Source organism: Musa acuminata, chromosome BXJ2-10 (genome assembly GCF_036884655.1).
Source record: "Musa acuminata AAA Group cultivar baxijiao chromosome BXJ2-10, Cavendish_Baxijiao_AAA, whole genome shotgun sequence".
Classification (NCBI taxonomy): domain Eukaryota; kingdom Viridiplantae; phylum Streptophyta; class Magnoliopsida; order Zingiberales; family Musaceae; genus Musa; species Musa acuminata.
This window is the reverse complement of record NC_088347.1, coordinates 21,311,582-21,328,854: the sequence shown is the minus strand read 5'-3', so window position 1 is coordinate 21,328,854 and position 17,273 is coordinate 21,311,582. Positions and strand designations below refer to the sequence as shown.

At 40.4% G+C, this 17,273-nt stretch overlaps 2 protein-coding genes across 3 annotated transcripts; both read right to left on the bottom strand.

Moving 5' to 3' along the window:
• Positions 1 to 329: 329 nt before the first annotated feature.
• On the bottom strand, positions 330 to 4,005 carry LOC135624148 (PHD finger protein ALFIN-LIKE 2-like). 2 transcript variants are annotated; one of them, XM_065127551.1, is made up of 5 exons: positions 3,784 to 4,005; positions 3,662 to 3,694; positions 3,345 to 3,567; positions 958 to 1,078; positions 330 to 879 (listed from the first exon to the last, which is right to left on the bottom strand). In XM_065127551.1, exons 1-5 carry the CDS (start codon positions 3,881 to 3,883, stop codon positions 670 to 672), a joined length of 687 nt encoding a protein of 228 aa, XP_064983623.1. In that variant the 5' UTR covers positions 3,884 to 4,005; the 3' UTR covers positions 330 to 669. The 2 variants fall into 2 exon arrangements, with proteins under 2 accessions (XP_064983623.1, XP_064983624.1); XM_065127552.1 differs by lacking the exon at positions 3,662 to 3,694.
• A 1,492-nt stretch (positions 4,006 to 5,497) lies between these two features.
• LOC135624453 (protein DWARF 53-LIKE-like) lies at positions 5,498 to 11,704 on the bottom strand. Its single transcript, XM_065128073.1, has 3 exons — positions 10,181 to 11,704; positions 7,857 to 8,091; positions 5,498 to 7,687 (listed from the first exon to the last, which is right to left on the bottom strand). The coding sequence occupies exons 1-3, from the start codon at positions 11,461 to 11,463 to the stop codon at positions 5,675 to 5,677; spliced, it is 3,531 nt and encodes a 1,176-aa protein (XP_064984145.1). The 5' UTR covers positions 11,464 to 11,704; the 3' UTR covers positions 5,498 to 5,674.
• Between the last annotated feature and the right edge of the window lie 5,569 nt (positions 11,705 to 17,273).

Sequence of the window (17,273 nt, the reverse complement as noted above, 5' to 3'; positions counted from 1 at the left end):
GTTAGCTGGCGTTACGTAACGAATACGGACGATTACTTGAGGCTGAAACAGCAAATATACCGATAACATGACGTTGGCATCATTTATGTGAAGTATATACTGAGCATGAGCATCACATAACCTTTCTAAGGTTGAAGTTGAAATAGGAATTGCTTGCATATATGTCTATAAACAAGTATGCTAGAAAATATTTTAAATGGTTTCATCTAGTAAAATAAATCACTGCAACCATTCAAATATGGAAGATGGAAAATAGATAAATGATGAGCAACATTACAAAAGATAAAAAGAAAAAATTTCAAACATACACATATTACCAAGTCAGAGTAGGTTTCAGAAGATTAGTTTCTCTCATATTTCAAAATAGCAGTATTCTCTCTATGGGAAAAATAGAGATGGGACAGCCACTATTTTAGAGAACCCAACACCAATGACTTCTTTTACATCTATACATAAACACAAAATTAGGTAAAAAGATGGATTGAAATGTACTTGATGCATACAGATGGCAACACCATTAACACTAATCTAAAATTACTAAGCGTATAAACAGTGGCTAAAGTAACACCCATACTCAGTCATCCAGGGTCAACTACCATCATAAACAAAATGATGGCTAAACTTGGTGTCAGCATCACAGAGAGCCAAGTTACTGGCTGTCTGTCTTGCTTATTTGGAACTGCAACTAGGACACCTGTATCGCTTCGTTTTCTCAGCCTTTGCGCGGGTCATCTTTACACACTTGCCATGGAACGATCTTTCACATACATCACACTGTATCCAGAAATTTGAACGATGCTTGGTACCACAGGATCCGCAGGATGTCGCACTGATTTCATTGGCATCTTCGTCAGAGCCATTATTGACAGTTTTTAATCTCTGAACAAGAATGGAGTTATTTGGCAAACTGTCATAGTAAAAAAGAAATAGAAAGCAACTGTAGAGATGTAGCAGCACCTTAGAGGACCGCATAGGTTTGCTTCCTCTGTCTACACGGGTGTTCTTCTTTGTAAGCTGATGACTGCAGAAGGCTTCGAAGATAGTAGGCAGATCGTTGATCAAGTTAAACAAGCGTTTCCTGAAAATTCGGAAAGAAAAATGAGCTTCAATTCTTGCAACAATGTGTTCTCAGATGCAGCACCAACACAAAAGATATACGATAAATGACAGCTGAGATGGTTTCGAACAAAACTTTTCTATACCGGTTCACTCTCTAAAATGGTTCATACAGCATATTAAATGGTATTCTATACCACCAACAAAACTTCCATAACATCTAGCCAACCAATAAACAAATTGGGCCAACAAAATTGGACTCTAGTTACACATTTCAATATGAATGTCACCTCTTCAAAAGTACATGTCCAACTGTGAAATAGCATGAAACATGATAGTTGGGCGACTCTTGCAGAGTCCACGAATATTGAATCACATTATTTTCAGCAACAGAGATCACTTGCTAGGTTGGGTGCACACCAGAACAATCATGATGGCGTCAGGTCGAGTCAAAAATTTAGATGAAAGGCCACTTGCATTTTATATTTAGGATTCTGTCATGTCAAGAATATTTTCTGGATTGTTGAGTCATTTGGATCAGGCCTATCACGATCCAAAATCAACATTCAGTTCCAACATAAGCTCTTGTCATTCAACTTCACAGAGGCAATGAAATATATAGCGAAATTTAGGAGTAGGACAGAGTTGAATTTGGTGTGAGGACCAGTAATAAATATCAAGGAAGAGGACTGAAAGGATGATAGAAAGCAGAAATATGAGTAAGTGATACAGCAGTCATTGGATCACCTACTTTGTGCTTTAAGATGAACCATCCTCCCAATAGCATTGATAAGCACTATAAACCTGATTGTCTCAATGAGAATGGTCCATATGTTAGATACTTTCAGCCTAAGAAGTATAGTTATCTTGTTATTTGGTCTCTGCTTGTAAAATTTGATGAATATGAAAAGGAAATGAGGTAAACAATTGATTGGCCCAGAATGCTAGAATGATGAAGTTTTCTTGTTTTTGAATGAGGTAATCAATTGGTTGGCCCAGAATACTAGAACGACCAAATTTTCTTGTTTTTGGAGAGGGGAGTGGCCCTCCCAGTCAATCCAGTTTTTGAGTCCAGAGTCTACAAGCTTATTTTGCGATGTTCTATATAGTTAATATATTTATCCTTTTTAGCCAAAAAAAAAAACTCAATAAACCAACTCAATTGATCTATAACATGTGATGTGGGGCAAAACCTGAAGTGTCACACTAGCACTCTGAAGGTCAATATCAATCAGGAGTTTCAAACAATGATCTAAGGTCTCTGAAACTCCTCACCCGAACAGAAGTATCAAATTTTAAAACTCCAAGTGGACATAATTAACTTTGCTAACCAAGTCTGTCATGTCAAGCATGTTGAATGCTAATTGACAACAGACAAAAGTTAGATGTTTCCTTGATGACTGCATCCATTTGAGGTACAACCGTCGGATAGAAGTAACAAGAAGGTTTGGTTTCCCGAGAAGGAAATTATAAGCTTGCGAAGATATAAAAATTGGATAGAAGTACAATAATGACAATAAAACCATTAGTCCCAATCATTCGGGTCGGCTACATAGATTTTGGTAAAAATAGGATAGAGGTAGACGATCTCATTCTTTCATTTTATTTTATGCTCAAACCAAATATAAAAGGTACGGGTGGAACTTGCAAATTTATAAAGGCCTATGCACATATCGTGAAGCTTGATTCTGATAGCATTTAAGTTTACTACCACAATTAATTAAAGATCGATTGGAGTTGAACAAGTTTTAGGCTTGACAATAATTTAATGCACAAAAGGTTTTTAACTAGAGCAAAAAAATAAAATAAAGGTAAAGTAACAACATGTTTCACATAACCATAAAAGAATATATATTAAAAAAGGCAAAATTATCTTTGTTTAAAAAGTAACCCCACAAGTTTGCTACGCTATGATAATGAAAACACAAGTGTAATTGGGACAATGTCATGATTTCGGAAAACCAATTTCAGAAAGTCTTAATGTATAGAAGAACACATATTATATTTTTCCTAAATAAAACTATGACATGGAAAATTCACGTTATATTTTCTCATGATCAGCTCCACAAAGTTTAACATGATCGATCACCCATCTCAAGCTGCGGTTCGAAGTTAACGCACCCTTAGGAGACAAGGAATAGCACTAGTGCATTAATAATTTCTAAATATCCAATGGATGACATGACGCATTAATAGTCAAAAGCATACTCGCAATTCACGACGCATAAGAAGAGAAGGGGCGGAAAGAACAAACCCTAGTCAAATTCAAGTCAAAATCCACGGCATACCTTTCATCGCCGCTGAAGCGCGCCGCAAAGAAGAAGGCAACAGAGAGGAGCCAGCTGTCGCTATGCATCGCGACGCGCGAGAGCCAGTCCCACCGCTTCGGCCCGTTCCTCGCGAAGTTGATCCCCAGCGTCGGCTCCGGCATCTCCGGCGGCACCTCCTCAGGCGGAACGTTCACCTCCCACGACCCATCCGGGTGCCCATACAGACAAAGATTCTCCCTCTCTGCACCCAAGACCAACCAAATAAACAACTTAAAGGGAGGCAGATCCAACAAGAAATCACCTAGAGATCAAGACGACGGAGCGATGGAACCCACCCGGATGGCAGAGGGCGTAGAGGTCATCAACTTCTGAGAGAAGACAATAGATCCAAAGGACTAAGAAACCAGAAAGGCGCAAAGAGATAAGAAGGGCACAGAGAGGGGGAGGGGAGAAGTACCGGCCGTAAGAGCGCGGACGAGGCCGCGGTGGCGCCCCAAGTAGTCCCTGAAGACTTCCTCGACAGTGCTCGGAGCCGGCAAGGACGCGACCATCTCCATGGCGGGCGAGCGACCGAGCAAGCAATCGAGAGTGCGAGATGGAGGGTTCGCGCGGCGGGTTTTAGATGGAAGACGTATATAGGAAGAAGGAAGAGAAGCGGAGGAACTGGTCGCCGAAATCACGGAGGTCCGTTAGTGTTTCGCATATGTCCCATCGGATTTGCCTATTTATACTGTATCTTTATACTTTGCCTAATTTACATGTGTACCTTTTGATTAAAACTATAATTAACATTAATATTCTTTATCTTTTTAGGGAACATTAAGTTCCCATGTGGAACTTAATCTTTTTATGAAACAGAATATGTAATACTATTATTATTATTTTTTGTAAACTATATATAAATACTATATTATTATTATTTTTGTAAAGTGTTAGTTATATTATATTATTATTTATCGAGGTAAAATTTAAACTTTGCACAAAAGAAAAAGTAGATTTGTAAGATTGGATGAGGACTTGTCTTTCTTCTGACACCCGGTAAGCAGGTGTTTATGGACTTGCAACGGTTCGTTCTACCTTCTAAAATCATTATTTTCTCTTTTCTTTGTTTTCTCTCTTGTACTCAAGGTGTTTGTTGAATTGCTTGTAAAGCTTCTCTTTCCGCGAGACGTCGAGATTTGTCTGTCGTTCATTTTCAATCTAATCAACTTTCTGTTTTACAGGTCCTTCAGGACCTGTACGAGGTTGTAACTTGGCTGAACATTTGCGGACACATATGTCGCAAGGGCGCCTTATGACTTAGGCAATCCTAACTAAGTCCAAGGAGTTGTCACGAGGGTGCTTCATGACTTAGCAACTTCAGCTAAGTTCGTGACTTTGCCGCAATAGTACCTCACAACTTAGGTAATTTCAGCTAACTCCATGACATTGTGGTATCGACTTTATTTATAAAGATCAAAGTCGAGTGGGATTCTTGACATACTTCCTATAATATTCTAGTCAACTATAAAATACGAAAATTTTAAGTAACATATTAGTTGACGTCATATCTCTTGATCAACTCTCGATCATCTTAGTTTGATTGAGCTATCACGCATCGAACTCCGATTGCGATGAATATCCTTTCTATCATCTATAATAATAATAATAATTATTATTAAAAGATAATTAAAATAATAAATATTATATTAGTAATCTCCTTATATATGATAAGTTTTGTTCACTTATCAATTTTTATATTTCTATGAATGACAACTAACAATGTTAGTACGGGCTTTGCAACGACTAATATTGGCTTATAAGATATAGTAGATTAGTCCTACATTAGCAAAGAACATGATTGACTTATGAGGATTTAAATGCACTTCATGCAAAAGAAAAAAAAAGAAAACAGAGCTTCATTCTAAGATTTTAGATTTAAATGCACTTCATGCAAAAGAAATTAAAGACACTCGTCAAATTTCTTCACCTATGTAATCACAATATGGCAAAACCTTGGGGCATGCAATCACTATATAATCTCTCTAACACAAAAAGTGTAGAACACTTGGATCATTAGCATGGCTGCAGATTAAAAACACTTGATGGAGCTGTCCTACTTGCTGACAAACATCCTCACATCAAAGACAGAAGTGACTTGCTCCCTTTCTCAAAACAACCTACAACATAAATGACCAACTTCATCAGGGTATTCAAAAGAAATTTCCTGAGATGCATACTGATTCCATTTACATAATAAAACTTAACCTGATCATACCTCAGAAAACAATAGGATTAACAAAATTACAGTTATTTCACAAGGAATGGTAGATGCTACATTACACAGACAGGTACAACAATCTACATTGTCAGTTTAGGATAATTCGTGAAGGAAGAAGAACTCCAGGTGCATGCTCCGCAACAATTGCATCCTCACAAGCGACGAGTCTAAGAATTTTGTGGCTTGATAGGTTGTGCTTGTGTTTCAACTCAACAAAACTCCTTCCAAGAACCTGCTCAAACCAGCTATTTAAAGCTCCTCTATCTTCTGATGACCATGCTACTGCAAGTATCTCCTCCATGACCTTCGTGTCGATCTCCAAAATACAGTCTGAACCAGCAGCAGTACAAAAGATCTTGCTTATATCATTCAGTATGCTGTCAGCAAGGGCATCAAAATCGAAAGGACCAAATTTCACTGTTGCATCGACTAGGTTGAAGGAGTCTTCCATCCATGTCCCTGAATTTTCTGATTTAGAGCAATCTTCCTGACTACTAGAATCGTTATCATCCTCCCCAACCTCTTCGATGGGCAGATTCAAGTCTAAGAATTCTTTTGATGTTTTGCGAGCCCTTTTTGCCGGCACCACCTCATACTGGCTGTTGCAGCCATCAGACATATCGAGTTTGCGCTTGGTTGCTGGGCCTGAGCGTAAATAAACTTGAGCGTTCCTGGGTTTTTGACTTGAAGCACTTGACACCTTATTAGATTTCGGACTGCTGCTAACAGCCTCTCGAGAAGGTTCCCAGGAAATCTTCATCTGCCAACACTGAGCTGCCAGAATAGTCTCCTCGGAGAAACTATTGCAATCTGTCCTCTGAGAAAAAGTTTGACCTCGAATTGTTGCTGAAGTCAGAATAAATATGGCATTGTTTATGCTGAATTCCCTTCCATGGGAATCAGGAAATTTGCCAGTATTGATAGCCTTAGATAAGCTGTCCTGAACAAGAAAGTCAGCTTTATCTACATTTTCAAGGAATACAACAGACTGTGGTTTTTTTCTTAGCTCAGCAGCAATATGATCAACATTAATTTTGTCTCTAAACTGTGCATAATTTCCATTGACCTCCTGTTGGGCACAGATGGTGGTACCAGGACGAGCAACACCTTCTTGGTAACTTAGGTCAACATGCACGAAGTTTTCTTTGCTGCCACATAACATTTCTGCAATAGCCACTGCTGCCCTCTTCTTCCCAATCTTATCTGGACCATGAAAACTGAGCCAAATGTCGCCTCTCAGGCTAGCACCACGATGCCTTTCACCAGTTCTGCAATGGACTATAGCTTGACTAATGGCAATAGCTGCTTCTTCTTGTCGGCCAACTTTCTCAATGAGACTTGCACAAAATGATTTGTAACTGCCTAAATCTAACTTTTGCCATGCACCGGATGAGATGAGGGAGGCTCTGTCACATGCAGATGCACAACCCTTCGAAACCTGTGAAAATGAGTGGGACAGATCATGCGGATAGGTCTGTGTTGCCTGGGAATCTCGACGGCCTGAGAAAGAAAGAGACATAACAGGAACATCTGGGACATTTTGTTTGATGACATCAACCTTCGTTGATGGCAAACAACCAGACAATTCCACCAAAGGATTTTTTTGCACTTGTGAAGCAGGGTTTTCCTCCTTCCAAACAGGTTCACAAAGAGTTCCCAAAACCAAGTTTGTCATAACAGATGTTACAGAGGAAGGTGAAGCATGATCATCACCATGGTGAGGTTGCAACTCCTCTCGCTTAGGCTGTTCACTTTTGGAGGCTCTGACCTGAAGTTTTGATAATAAGTCTTTATTTCTTTGTTCTAAAACTGAAGGCATTGAGATACTCTGGCTCGCTGTGGTAATCGTCTGTGTACCTGCTGAAATAGGAAATGAAATTCCAAAACCTCTTTGACTCTGAGCATCATCAAGATTTTCACTATTCTGATTGAAGGCCCTTCCCATGTTAGAAACACAAGATGGATCAATAACGCGAGGGACTGTAGAGCAATTGTCTATATTATTTGTCTGGCAACTATGGTGGAGGCGCTGGCAATTCTCATTCCACTTCTTTTGCAATTCCATAATTTTAGCATTGAAAAATGTAGTATCATCTTTAGCCTGCACTGAAGAAAACCACAACTTTTACCCAAAAAGGAAGAAAAACAATCATAAATGCAACTGTTGCTTCATTTTACGCAAAGTAACATGACCATGTCATGACATATATGGTGGTTCAACAAAAGCTTGCGCATCAGTTTAAGACGTATAACCTTACTAGAAAATATACCTTTGCTGCATCGAATCCATCATTCAAGCTAACCTTACTACCCTTTTGCAACCAGAAGGGCAAGCTTGCATTCTGCTGATCATCAACTGAAGCTGATTTTCCTTTTAGAACAATAGAAACCTCTTGCTCGCACTTGTCATTGCAGTCCTCACAGCGGGACACTGATGGATATACACCATAAGATTCATGTTCTATAGGGACACCTCCACCGATTGGAGAAAATGACTCCATGAAGCTGTAATATTATCATTCATGGTTCAGCTTCCAGGAATACATGCAAAAGAAAGCATGCACATCATCAAAAGTTCAAAAGATGAAGCCATTCAGAGAAGTACCTTCAAGCAACCAAAACAAATCTCAGACTCAAGTCTTACAGACCCTTTTATTTTACTGTAGGGCATACCTAAACTAGAACCTTGCCAATTATGCATTGCTTAGCAAATAAGACATACTTAAATACTTGGCTAAATGTTATGTCATAGCTGAAAAAGTGAATTCAGTTATAGAAAGCTAAACATCCTTTCTACAGACATTGAATCTTCAAAGTCTAAAAGAGAAAAAAAAGTACCACCAAGAAATTAATCAATCAGAATGAAACTCGCAGATAATGGGCAATCTAGCGGTACTCCAAGCTTTGGAAAAAGTAAATCTTCCTTCAGAAGATTGATGTAGCAAAAAAAGTCTGTCTGTAAGTATTGATGTTTCCATATGCCTAAATCATATTCTGTATCACTCTTTTCTTTCTGTTGCACAAACTAGTGCCAAATAAAATCCAAACTAGTAGCATTTGCTTTTGCATCTGCACAATTAAATTCAATATAAATGAAACAAATGGAATATTGTGGTATAAACTGTGCAGAGGTACAAACAGGAGGCTTTGTCCAATGCTCAGTAATGATTAAACTCTTTTCTGCAGTTAGGCTATCAGGCTAATAACAGGATCAGGATTCAATTAAACCAACATAGTTTTTTTATGAATGGTGTTAAGAAAAATGTTCACCTCCTTAGTTCATTATTTTTTTTCAATTTTAAATAAATGACATTATAAATAAATCACACTTCTTAATAAAAGGTTACTCTTTCTTCTTTTTTTTTTTAATAAAAGGTTACTCTTTCTTATTTGCAATATAGGTATTTGGTTGTAACCTGTCACTACAAAATTTAAAGTGCAATGCAACATACTGTTGTTGAAGTTTTACATCCAGACAATTGCTTCAAAGGCACATGGTTCAGAAGCCAAATGATGATTCATCAATAGATTTTTTATTTTACTATATTCTGATTTCTAAAATCTATATAATGATAAATTTTGGTTGGAAACATACTTGTGGGGAACATAATAAACTTTGGATTAACAAATTGAAGTAATACTTTGTCCAGTTCACCAATGCTAGCATCAACCTGAAGCTTTTGTTATTTACAGCATGATTCTTTCATATAATCCAAGGATTTTGTTTATGTCTCTTTAATTAGATTATCTTTTATAACTGGTCCTGCCATGGGGGAAGCAACAAACAATATCTAGATCTACTAGCTACAAACAAAACGATGATGTCTTTCTACCGTAAAGTGGTAGCCAACAATTATTTGAAATTGCACGCCTTTCTCCCTTTTTGCTTTCGTTGCAAATCAAATATTGTTTGCAGCCTACCTTCACAAGTGATGTTTCTAAAAAAAGATACACATTTGCTTAAATTTAGTCCTACATATCATTATCTATGTGAAAAAAAAGGCAACAGCTTGTTTCTCATTGTACTTGGAAGAGGCAGTAACAAAAATAAATTCAGTGTGCTTTTTCATAAATGCTTTTCTTACTAAACACCATAGATTTTAGTGAATGAAAGAAAATGGTACAGTGAAACAAGAAGTCGATGATGAAGACACCTATCAGGTTAGAACTGTATAAAACTACTTAGCAATTCAGACATCAATGCATTCAAATATGCAACCCTTAGTTTCAACAAATGGCATCCATTTCTCAAGGATGAGAAACCCCAATCTCTAAGAGCTTAAAATCCCATATGTATATGGAAAACAAAGACAAACAGTTCATAATGAAGGTTCAGTTTCAAGACTAAGCAGGAGAAGACTATTCAGACATCAATGCATTCTAATATGCAGCCCTTAGTTTCAACAAATGGCATCCATTTCTCAAGGATGAGAAACCCCAATCTCTAAGAGCTTAAAAATCCCATATGTATATGGAAAACAAAGACAAACAGCTCATAATGAAGGTTCAGTTTCAAGACTAAGCAGGAGAAGACTCAGCTGGTAAAAGGAGGAACTTAGAATAAGAAACAGATAGAAATCACTAGTTCACCCACCTGCGAGGCTTTGGGAGTGAATTCCCCACCCCAGTTCTTACTGAACTGATAGGCAGCAACTGCAGATCCCAATCCTTATCCAGCAATGGATGCCTGGACAAGAACTTCATGTATGTTTCGTATGTTGCCGACCACCCCATCACCCACAGCCTCCCATGGTAGACCTCCAGCAGTCGCGTGAGCTCCGATACCAAGCAGCTTTCGCTCTCATCACGTTCTGCACCACCTTCCACCATCCCCTTCAAATCCCCAATGTTCAACACCACTCCTGAAGACTCTGCCTTCCTTCCTACCTCCTCCAGCCCAGCTTCCAACGCCAATCGATCACCGTGATCAGTTCTGAGCTCCGCCACCACCTTCTCGATGCTTACGAGCTCGATTCCACGCAGCTCAGGGGGCAAAATTGCCCAATTCTGCCGCTCAATAACCTGGGAGAAGTCGCTAGCTGCTTCGCCGGCACCGACCCCGACCAGCATCGGATTCCGTCCACCGCTCTTCCGGGCGAGGATTTCCCCAATCCTTCTGCAATTCTCGTCGCCCCCGTCCGAGGAGAGCTGCCGGGCCGCAGCGGCGAAGGGGAGGACGAGCCCCCGTGGGGCGAGCGCCGGCTCGAACCCATCCCCCGCCGAGAAGTTGCACAGGAACAGCGGCGGGCGCCTCGCGGCACGGGGGAAGCGGAGGATGGGCGGTGGGGGCCGGAGGATGGCGAACTTGATGTCCGCGCTACGGAATCCCGCATCGCCGAAAACCCGGCTGACCACGGGGTCATCCAAGATCGCGAGCATCAGCTGCTGGAGCTCCACCTTCACCCCGGAGAACGACGAGGCCCCTCCGGTGGCGGCGCCCTGCTGCTGCTGTTGCTGGTACAGGTGGAACGTGTCCGGATTCCGCCGCTGGTTCGCCTGCGACCGCTTGATCGCCGCCATCAGCGAGTTCGACACGGGCGGCTCATCCCCGCCCCCCTCCGCGTTCTGCCGCTGCCCCGAAGGCAGCCGGTCGAGCGCCACCCCGAAGCAGAGCTCAAGCGCCTTGAACTGCAGCCTGGGCGAGTATGCAGCGCTCCGGGCGCGCGACAGCGCATCACGAAGTATCGAACACGACGCCGACGAGGAATACGAGGAGGGGGGCGAAGAGGAAGAAGTGGAAGAAAGGAGGGAGTAGACGACGTGGAGGGAGGTGGTCTGGGCGTGGGAGCGGCGGCGGGCGACGGTCACGCCGTTGTCGAGCGCGGCCGCCGCCTCGGCCGCTAGGCACGCGCGCGCACTGCTGACCGGCGTCGGCATCCCGGCCGCCACCAAGGACCATATACTAACAATAACTTCCCGCAATATAAAATTACTCCCCTTGCGAATATAATATTCTCGCGGGGCGTCTTTGCAAAGATGCAAATATATATACACACACACACTACCACTACGCCTATTATTATTACGAGACTGCTCTCTTGCGGCACTCCGAGAGAGAGAGAGAGAGAGAGAGAGGGGCGGAGAGATCGGAAGAGGAGTTGGTTGCCTGCGTAAAGGGAGAGGGCGGGGCGGGCCGTGGCATATGAAAGGGAGAGGGAAAAGTGGTGGGAGCAGGGGACGTGGGCCCCACGGCGCTCGACAGACCAGGAGACGAGAACCAACGAGGCGGGCCCCACGGCGCTCTATCTCATCTGCCTCGCCATTATCTTCCGACTCTTTTTATTTTCCCGTTCTTATTTTTTCTGCCGTAATATCTCCTCCCGCCAAGTGGAGGACGCGAAGCGCCTGCCGGCTGTCGCCGGCCGTGGGGCCCGATGTCACGTAATGCAAGGTCGCCCCTGGAGGGTTTCCGGGGTGACTCGCCCCTACGGAAGTACGCCGCCCGGGGCGGGTGCGGTGCGCGAGTGGAGACGTCCGAATCGGCCACGTAGGCCACAGCGGGACTCGTATTTTATTCCCACGGTTGCTGCGCCGGCCACGCAACACACTGTAGAGATAGAGAAAGATGCGCAGGCACATTTATTGGCATTTTAATGTGTTAAATGAAATGATGTTTTGATTTGGATGAACGGACAAGATTGGAGTTTGGTTTCGATGGATGGATAAGCGCGACGAGCATAAATGACTTTTCGGATTGACATCAATTAAGCTTTGACTTGACGTCTCTAAAGTTTTTAAGTGGGTGGCAAGTCAATGGCTATGGGTACAAATATATATATATGGCCACTCAGTCAAATTACTGTAGTAGCAGTTGTAGCAGTCACCCGATTAACCCCATATATCTCTTTCTCTCTCTCTCTCTCTCTCTCTCGTCGCTTGTGAGTATGGCTTCTTGAGAGTGCAGGGGAGGAGAAGGATGATGTACGCATTCGGAACCGCCAGCTTTCACGGCATTATTGGGATGGCTTTTGGAAACGGCCTCCTCCTTCGACACGCACTCAACCGCCATTGCCATTCTCTCTCTCGCTCTCGCTCTCCGGCCGCCATTTCCAAGGGAAGCCGAGAGACGACACGCCTCGCCCCACCAGGAAGAACGCGGAAGCCAAAAGGAGTGCAGGATCCACCGTGACCGTCCATTGGTCATCGCCTTGAGTCAGTCGACATGATGGGATGACAAAAAGCCATGGATTCCGACGCATCGTGTGCCTCTATCCCCTCCCACCAATTCACGCCGAGTCATGGAGCTGTAAGATGGCAATTGTCTCATTCGTCTTTGTCTATTTTTAGAACTCGTTGATGATTAGTTGTTTCGAATCATAAAAGCTTTGAGTATTCTCACTATTGTATTACTATTTGCTTCCGTACTTTAAAGTTGGGTAAACATCAAACCCATAGAAATAATAGAAGATAAGAACAAATATTGAACAAAGCTCGTTGGGGCTTAGCTTCGCTTTTTCAACGGCGGCCAAAGGTAAGAGCGAAGCTTCGCTTTTCTTTTGACAAGAGCGAAGCTTCACTTTTCTCACTGCTCTGATACCATGATAATAATAATAGAAGATAAGAACAAATATCGAATGAATTTTGCTTTTCTCAACGGCGGCCAAAGGCAAGAGCGAAGCTTCACTTTTCTTTTGGCAAGAGCGAAGCTTCACTTTTCTCGTTGCTCTGATACCATGATAATAATAATAGAAGATAAGAACAAATATTGAATGAAGCTTTATTGAATAGTTGAAGATGCTTCAGCTTCAATACATTAACATGTTTCCTCTCCTATTTATACAAATTAGGAGAAAGGATTTCCGTAAACAGAATAGAGGATTTTTCTTAGAGAGATTTCCACATAATAGAGGATTTTTCTTAGAGAGATTTCCTCTTACAGGTAAGGAAATCTTATCTTCTATCAAAAACCTCTAAATATTCAAGTCTTATGTAGTGTTTCAATAAATAATAATAATTTTAGAATTTTTTTATAATTATATATCCTTTTAAATGTTATATATATATATATATATATATATATATATATATATATATATATATATGTATAAATCATGGATCAATCTAAACAATCTTTTGTTGACTTATTTTTATTCTCTCTTCGAAATTTGAAACTTCACCTATCAATCAATTTATTATTATTAATATTCATATCAATCAACATTGAATATATTCAGATTCTAAATTGATAAAAGCTTTATGCACTTAATTATTTTAAAGCTATCTTAATGCTTCCTCACGTTTTAATGGAGATAGAAAGGTTGGAATGTGATCCACTATCCCTATCTCTTGCGTCATACTTCCATTCTCTCTAGTATTCCTTTCCTCCACTACGACATTAAGTGTTCCACCAAAAGGACCTCTTCTTCCGCTTGTCTGTTTTTGTTTCAGAAACTAAAAACACGCATCCTCTCCACAGTGTGACTGTCGACAGTTCCTTTTCGCCTCGTTATCATCGCAATTTGTTCTTATTTCCGAAAACATTTCTTTAACATTTCAACACGACATGCTTATCTACCTTTGATCTTTTCAATGTATCGTCGGTTTGATATGTAGCCTCCATCGGAGCCGTGGCTGTCAAGCAATCTCCGATCCCTCCACCACTTATTTGTCCAACAAAAACCCCCACAAAAAACAAAGACAAAAACATCATATCTGTTTTTTTATTGGTATAGGATGTGAGGTACAGCATGAGATGTGGACTAATTGATCTTTAACCAACTATTGCACTTCTCTTTCTTATTGCTCATTGACTATTACCAACTATTCCTGATAGTTGCCAAGTCAAGATGAATGCCTTAAATGTATTCGGCACAAGAAGTGGACTTCTTAGCTTCATTAATCATCCAAAAGCTAGACCATTGCAGTTTGGAGGGTTGTGTAATGTGTCCTATATCAAGAGATGGAACTTGCCTATCAACTGTTTTTTTTTTTTGCATGAATTTTAATATAAAAATAAGCTTGTATGACTTGCGTGGCAATGGACGGCAGCCACCTCACTTCAGAACTGAGAGCGACGGAAGCCATACCCCTGTCGTTTGGATTTATACAAGGCAGCACTATCCTACCTCAAACCATCCGCAATGACACAATGCAGTGCTGCACAACATGGAGCCATGCCGCGCGGAAAGTATGGATTGACCTCTCGAAATATCATAGATCATTAACGAGCCTCGTATGGATGACCGTCGTAAAAAGAGAACACATAAATACCACCTCGAGCTAATTTAAACTACGGATGAGTCAAGTCAGAAATTTTCCTCCCGACATTGACTTTTCTTTGCATAGAGGAGCAACAACCGAAGGCTCACCTCAGCTCAACCGATGAGGTACTCTCTGACATCATCGAATTCTCATGTGGGCAATCCTGCACCTTTGGGACGGAACCTAGGCATGCTGACTTCTCTGCAATGACGTTAAGTTTCATAACAAGAGACGATACTTTTATGGTCAATATCTACGAAGAAAGAAAATAATTTTTTTTAGTTTATCCAATCTTAATTTTAAATTTTCTTATATACCATCTCACATAAAGCTTAAAAAGATTCCACCACTCAATTATTTCTCTATCAATCTATAGAAGTCTTGTTTTATGCTTTAATTCCTTATACTTGAGGCAATTAATAATAATTACTAATCCAACAATACCTAAGACAGTGGATGTGTTTTTTTTATAGAAAAGCCCAAGTATTTCTTTTAGTTGGTAGAATGATACGTGATGAAAGCACTCAACAACAAGTCATCGGGTGCTACTCCTGTTTGGGTCACAGTGTTCGAGTGGCGTGAGTGCAAGATCCACTAATCCCTGTGACAGAAATAATTTAGAGTGAGCTTGATTCAGATGATGAATGCTGCATTTTGATCCCTGAGCATCGAATCTTTAGAGCACAAAACAGATCCCAATGTCAGAAGAAGATGCTACATTATTTTGCTTCAGATTTCTACAAGTTGAGGCATTCGGCATCGACTCTCACCATTATTATTGTCATCTCACTCGTCACGCTGGCGGCATATTCCAGCTGAGAGTGACGGCCTTGTCCTTAGTGGAGTATGGCCGCTGATGAGAAGTGGGGTGGGGTAGATGCGAAAAAGGCTCGACAAAGGGTGTCGACGTGTTTGTGTGTGATTGATGCGCATGGAGTTGTGGTTGTGAATGGATTCGATGACTGCAGAAGCTTTTCCTTGGGCACTTCCATCTTCCTCCATGGCAGCAGTGTCACAACCTCTCCATGAAGGTTAGGGTTTCGTGAGATCAATAACTGGAGCACCGTGCGATCGTCTTGCTGGTCCTGTTCATATCAGCATGATGTGGTTCGGTTGTGCGTTGTGTGGCGCCAAAGCTCCAATCTGTCATCTTCAAGAACAAGATGCATCATGCAGCAGAAAGAACAAACAGCAAAACTAGTGACAAAAAGTTGCCATCTTCTCTGATAGAACCAAGCAAAGTTGGATGAGAAACCACCAAGAAAAAAGGCTTCTTTGCTGGCTCAGTGGCTTTGGAAGTTCATATCCATCCGCCTTTTCCTACATGCACACACAGGCAAACAGCAACAGCATCATCTACATCTAATGCTCCATGGATCTCTTCAAAGATACTGTCTTCGGATTCAAATCATTACCAGATCCTTTGGGAGTGCAGGAGGAGAGGATATCCACAACATGGCAGACAAGTAACTGTGTTCTTATTGTAGGGCAGCTTCCATGAGTGCATCTGAAAGCTAAACACTCAAAGATGGCACAGTACACTCACTGCATTGGATTTTGTTTCAGCTCGATTGGAGTTAGGTCACAAACTAATAGTCAAGAATATGTGACCGTGAAGTGTGTGTCAAACTTTTTGGATACATTTGGACTTTTCCATTCATCATAGTTTCACACAAAGTATATTCTTCTATCATTTTGTAGGTCAAGCTAAATAACATGTATTCACACATACATATATATATATATATATATATATACACACACACACGAGACAAATGCTTTCAATTACTTTAAGTTCACATGAAGTCTTGGCTATTTGTTCTAAAAACATTATGAGAAGAAATGATCATCTCAATATATATATATATATGGAGCCTGCAAATGCATGCTGCAATGGTCATAGAGATTCCCTAGAGGATGTCAAAAAAGCCTCTATAAGCTTTGGATGCCGGAATCATGAGTAACTACAGCAGAGAAGTTAGCATTTTGAGCTAAATGCTTAGAGATTATATATTAATACAATTTTAAATATATATTATATACATATCATTTTAAATGTAAGTGTTATTAATATATATATATATATATATATATATATATATATATATATATATATATATATATATATATATATATGTATATAATGATTTCTTATAGAAAGATAAGAATGACATGAAATCCCATCGACTATAATTTTATCCTATTAAATTATTAAATCCTATCTCAATTAAATCTATCAATATTTTAAAAATATTTAAAAAATTTCGACATACACACTAATAAATTTAGATATGCTATAATATTTAATCATAAATTAATTAATTAAATAAGAAATAATAATAGTAACAATAAAAAAGAGACGACAAAAGACGTGTAAAGCCACCGCGCCGTACCTCTCGTGACGACCTTTTCTCAAACAAAGATAACTAAAAAAATATTTCAACAAATAACAAGAAAATAAAGTGAAATTACAACATAAATCTCGA

Bases quoted from the DNA above. Each gene is read 5' to 3' on its own strand.
- LOC135624453 (XM_065128073.1), bottom strand. From the start codon at position 11,463: ATGCCGACGCCGGTCAGCAGTGCGCGCGCGTGCCTAGCGGCCGAGGCG. The intron at 8,092-10,180 runs GTGGGTGAACTA...ATAATATTACAG, and splicing joins TCACTCCCAAAGCCTCGCAG to CTTCATGGAGTCATTTTCTC. The intron at 7,688-7,856 runs GTATATTTTCTA...TCTTCAGTGCAG, and splicing joins ATGGATTCGATGCAGCAAAG to GCTAAAGATGATACTACATT.
- LOC135624148 (XM_065127551.1), bottom strand. From the start codon at position 3,883: ATGGAGATGGTCGCGTCCTTGCCGGCTCCGAGCACTGTCGAGGAAGTC. The intron at 3,568-3,661 runs GTGGGTTCCATC...TCTTGGGTGCAG, and splicing joins CTACGCCCTCTGCCATCCGG to AGAGGGAGAATCTTTGTCTG. The intron at 880-957 runs GTGCTGCTACAT...ATTCTTGTTCAG, and splicing joins AACCTATGCGGTCCTCTAAG to AGATTAAAAACTGTCAATAA.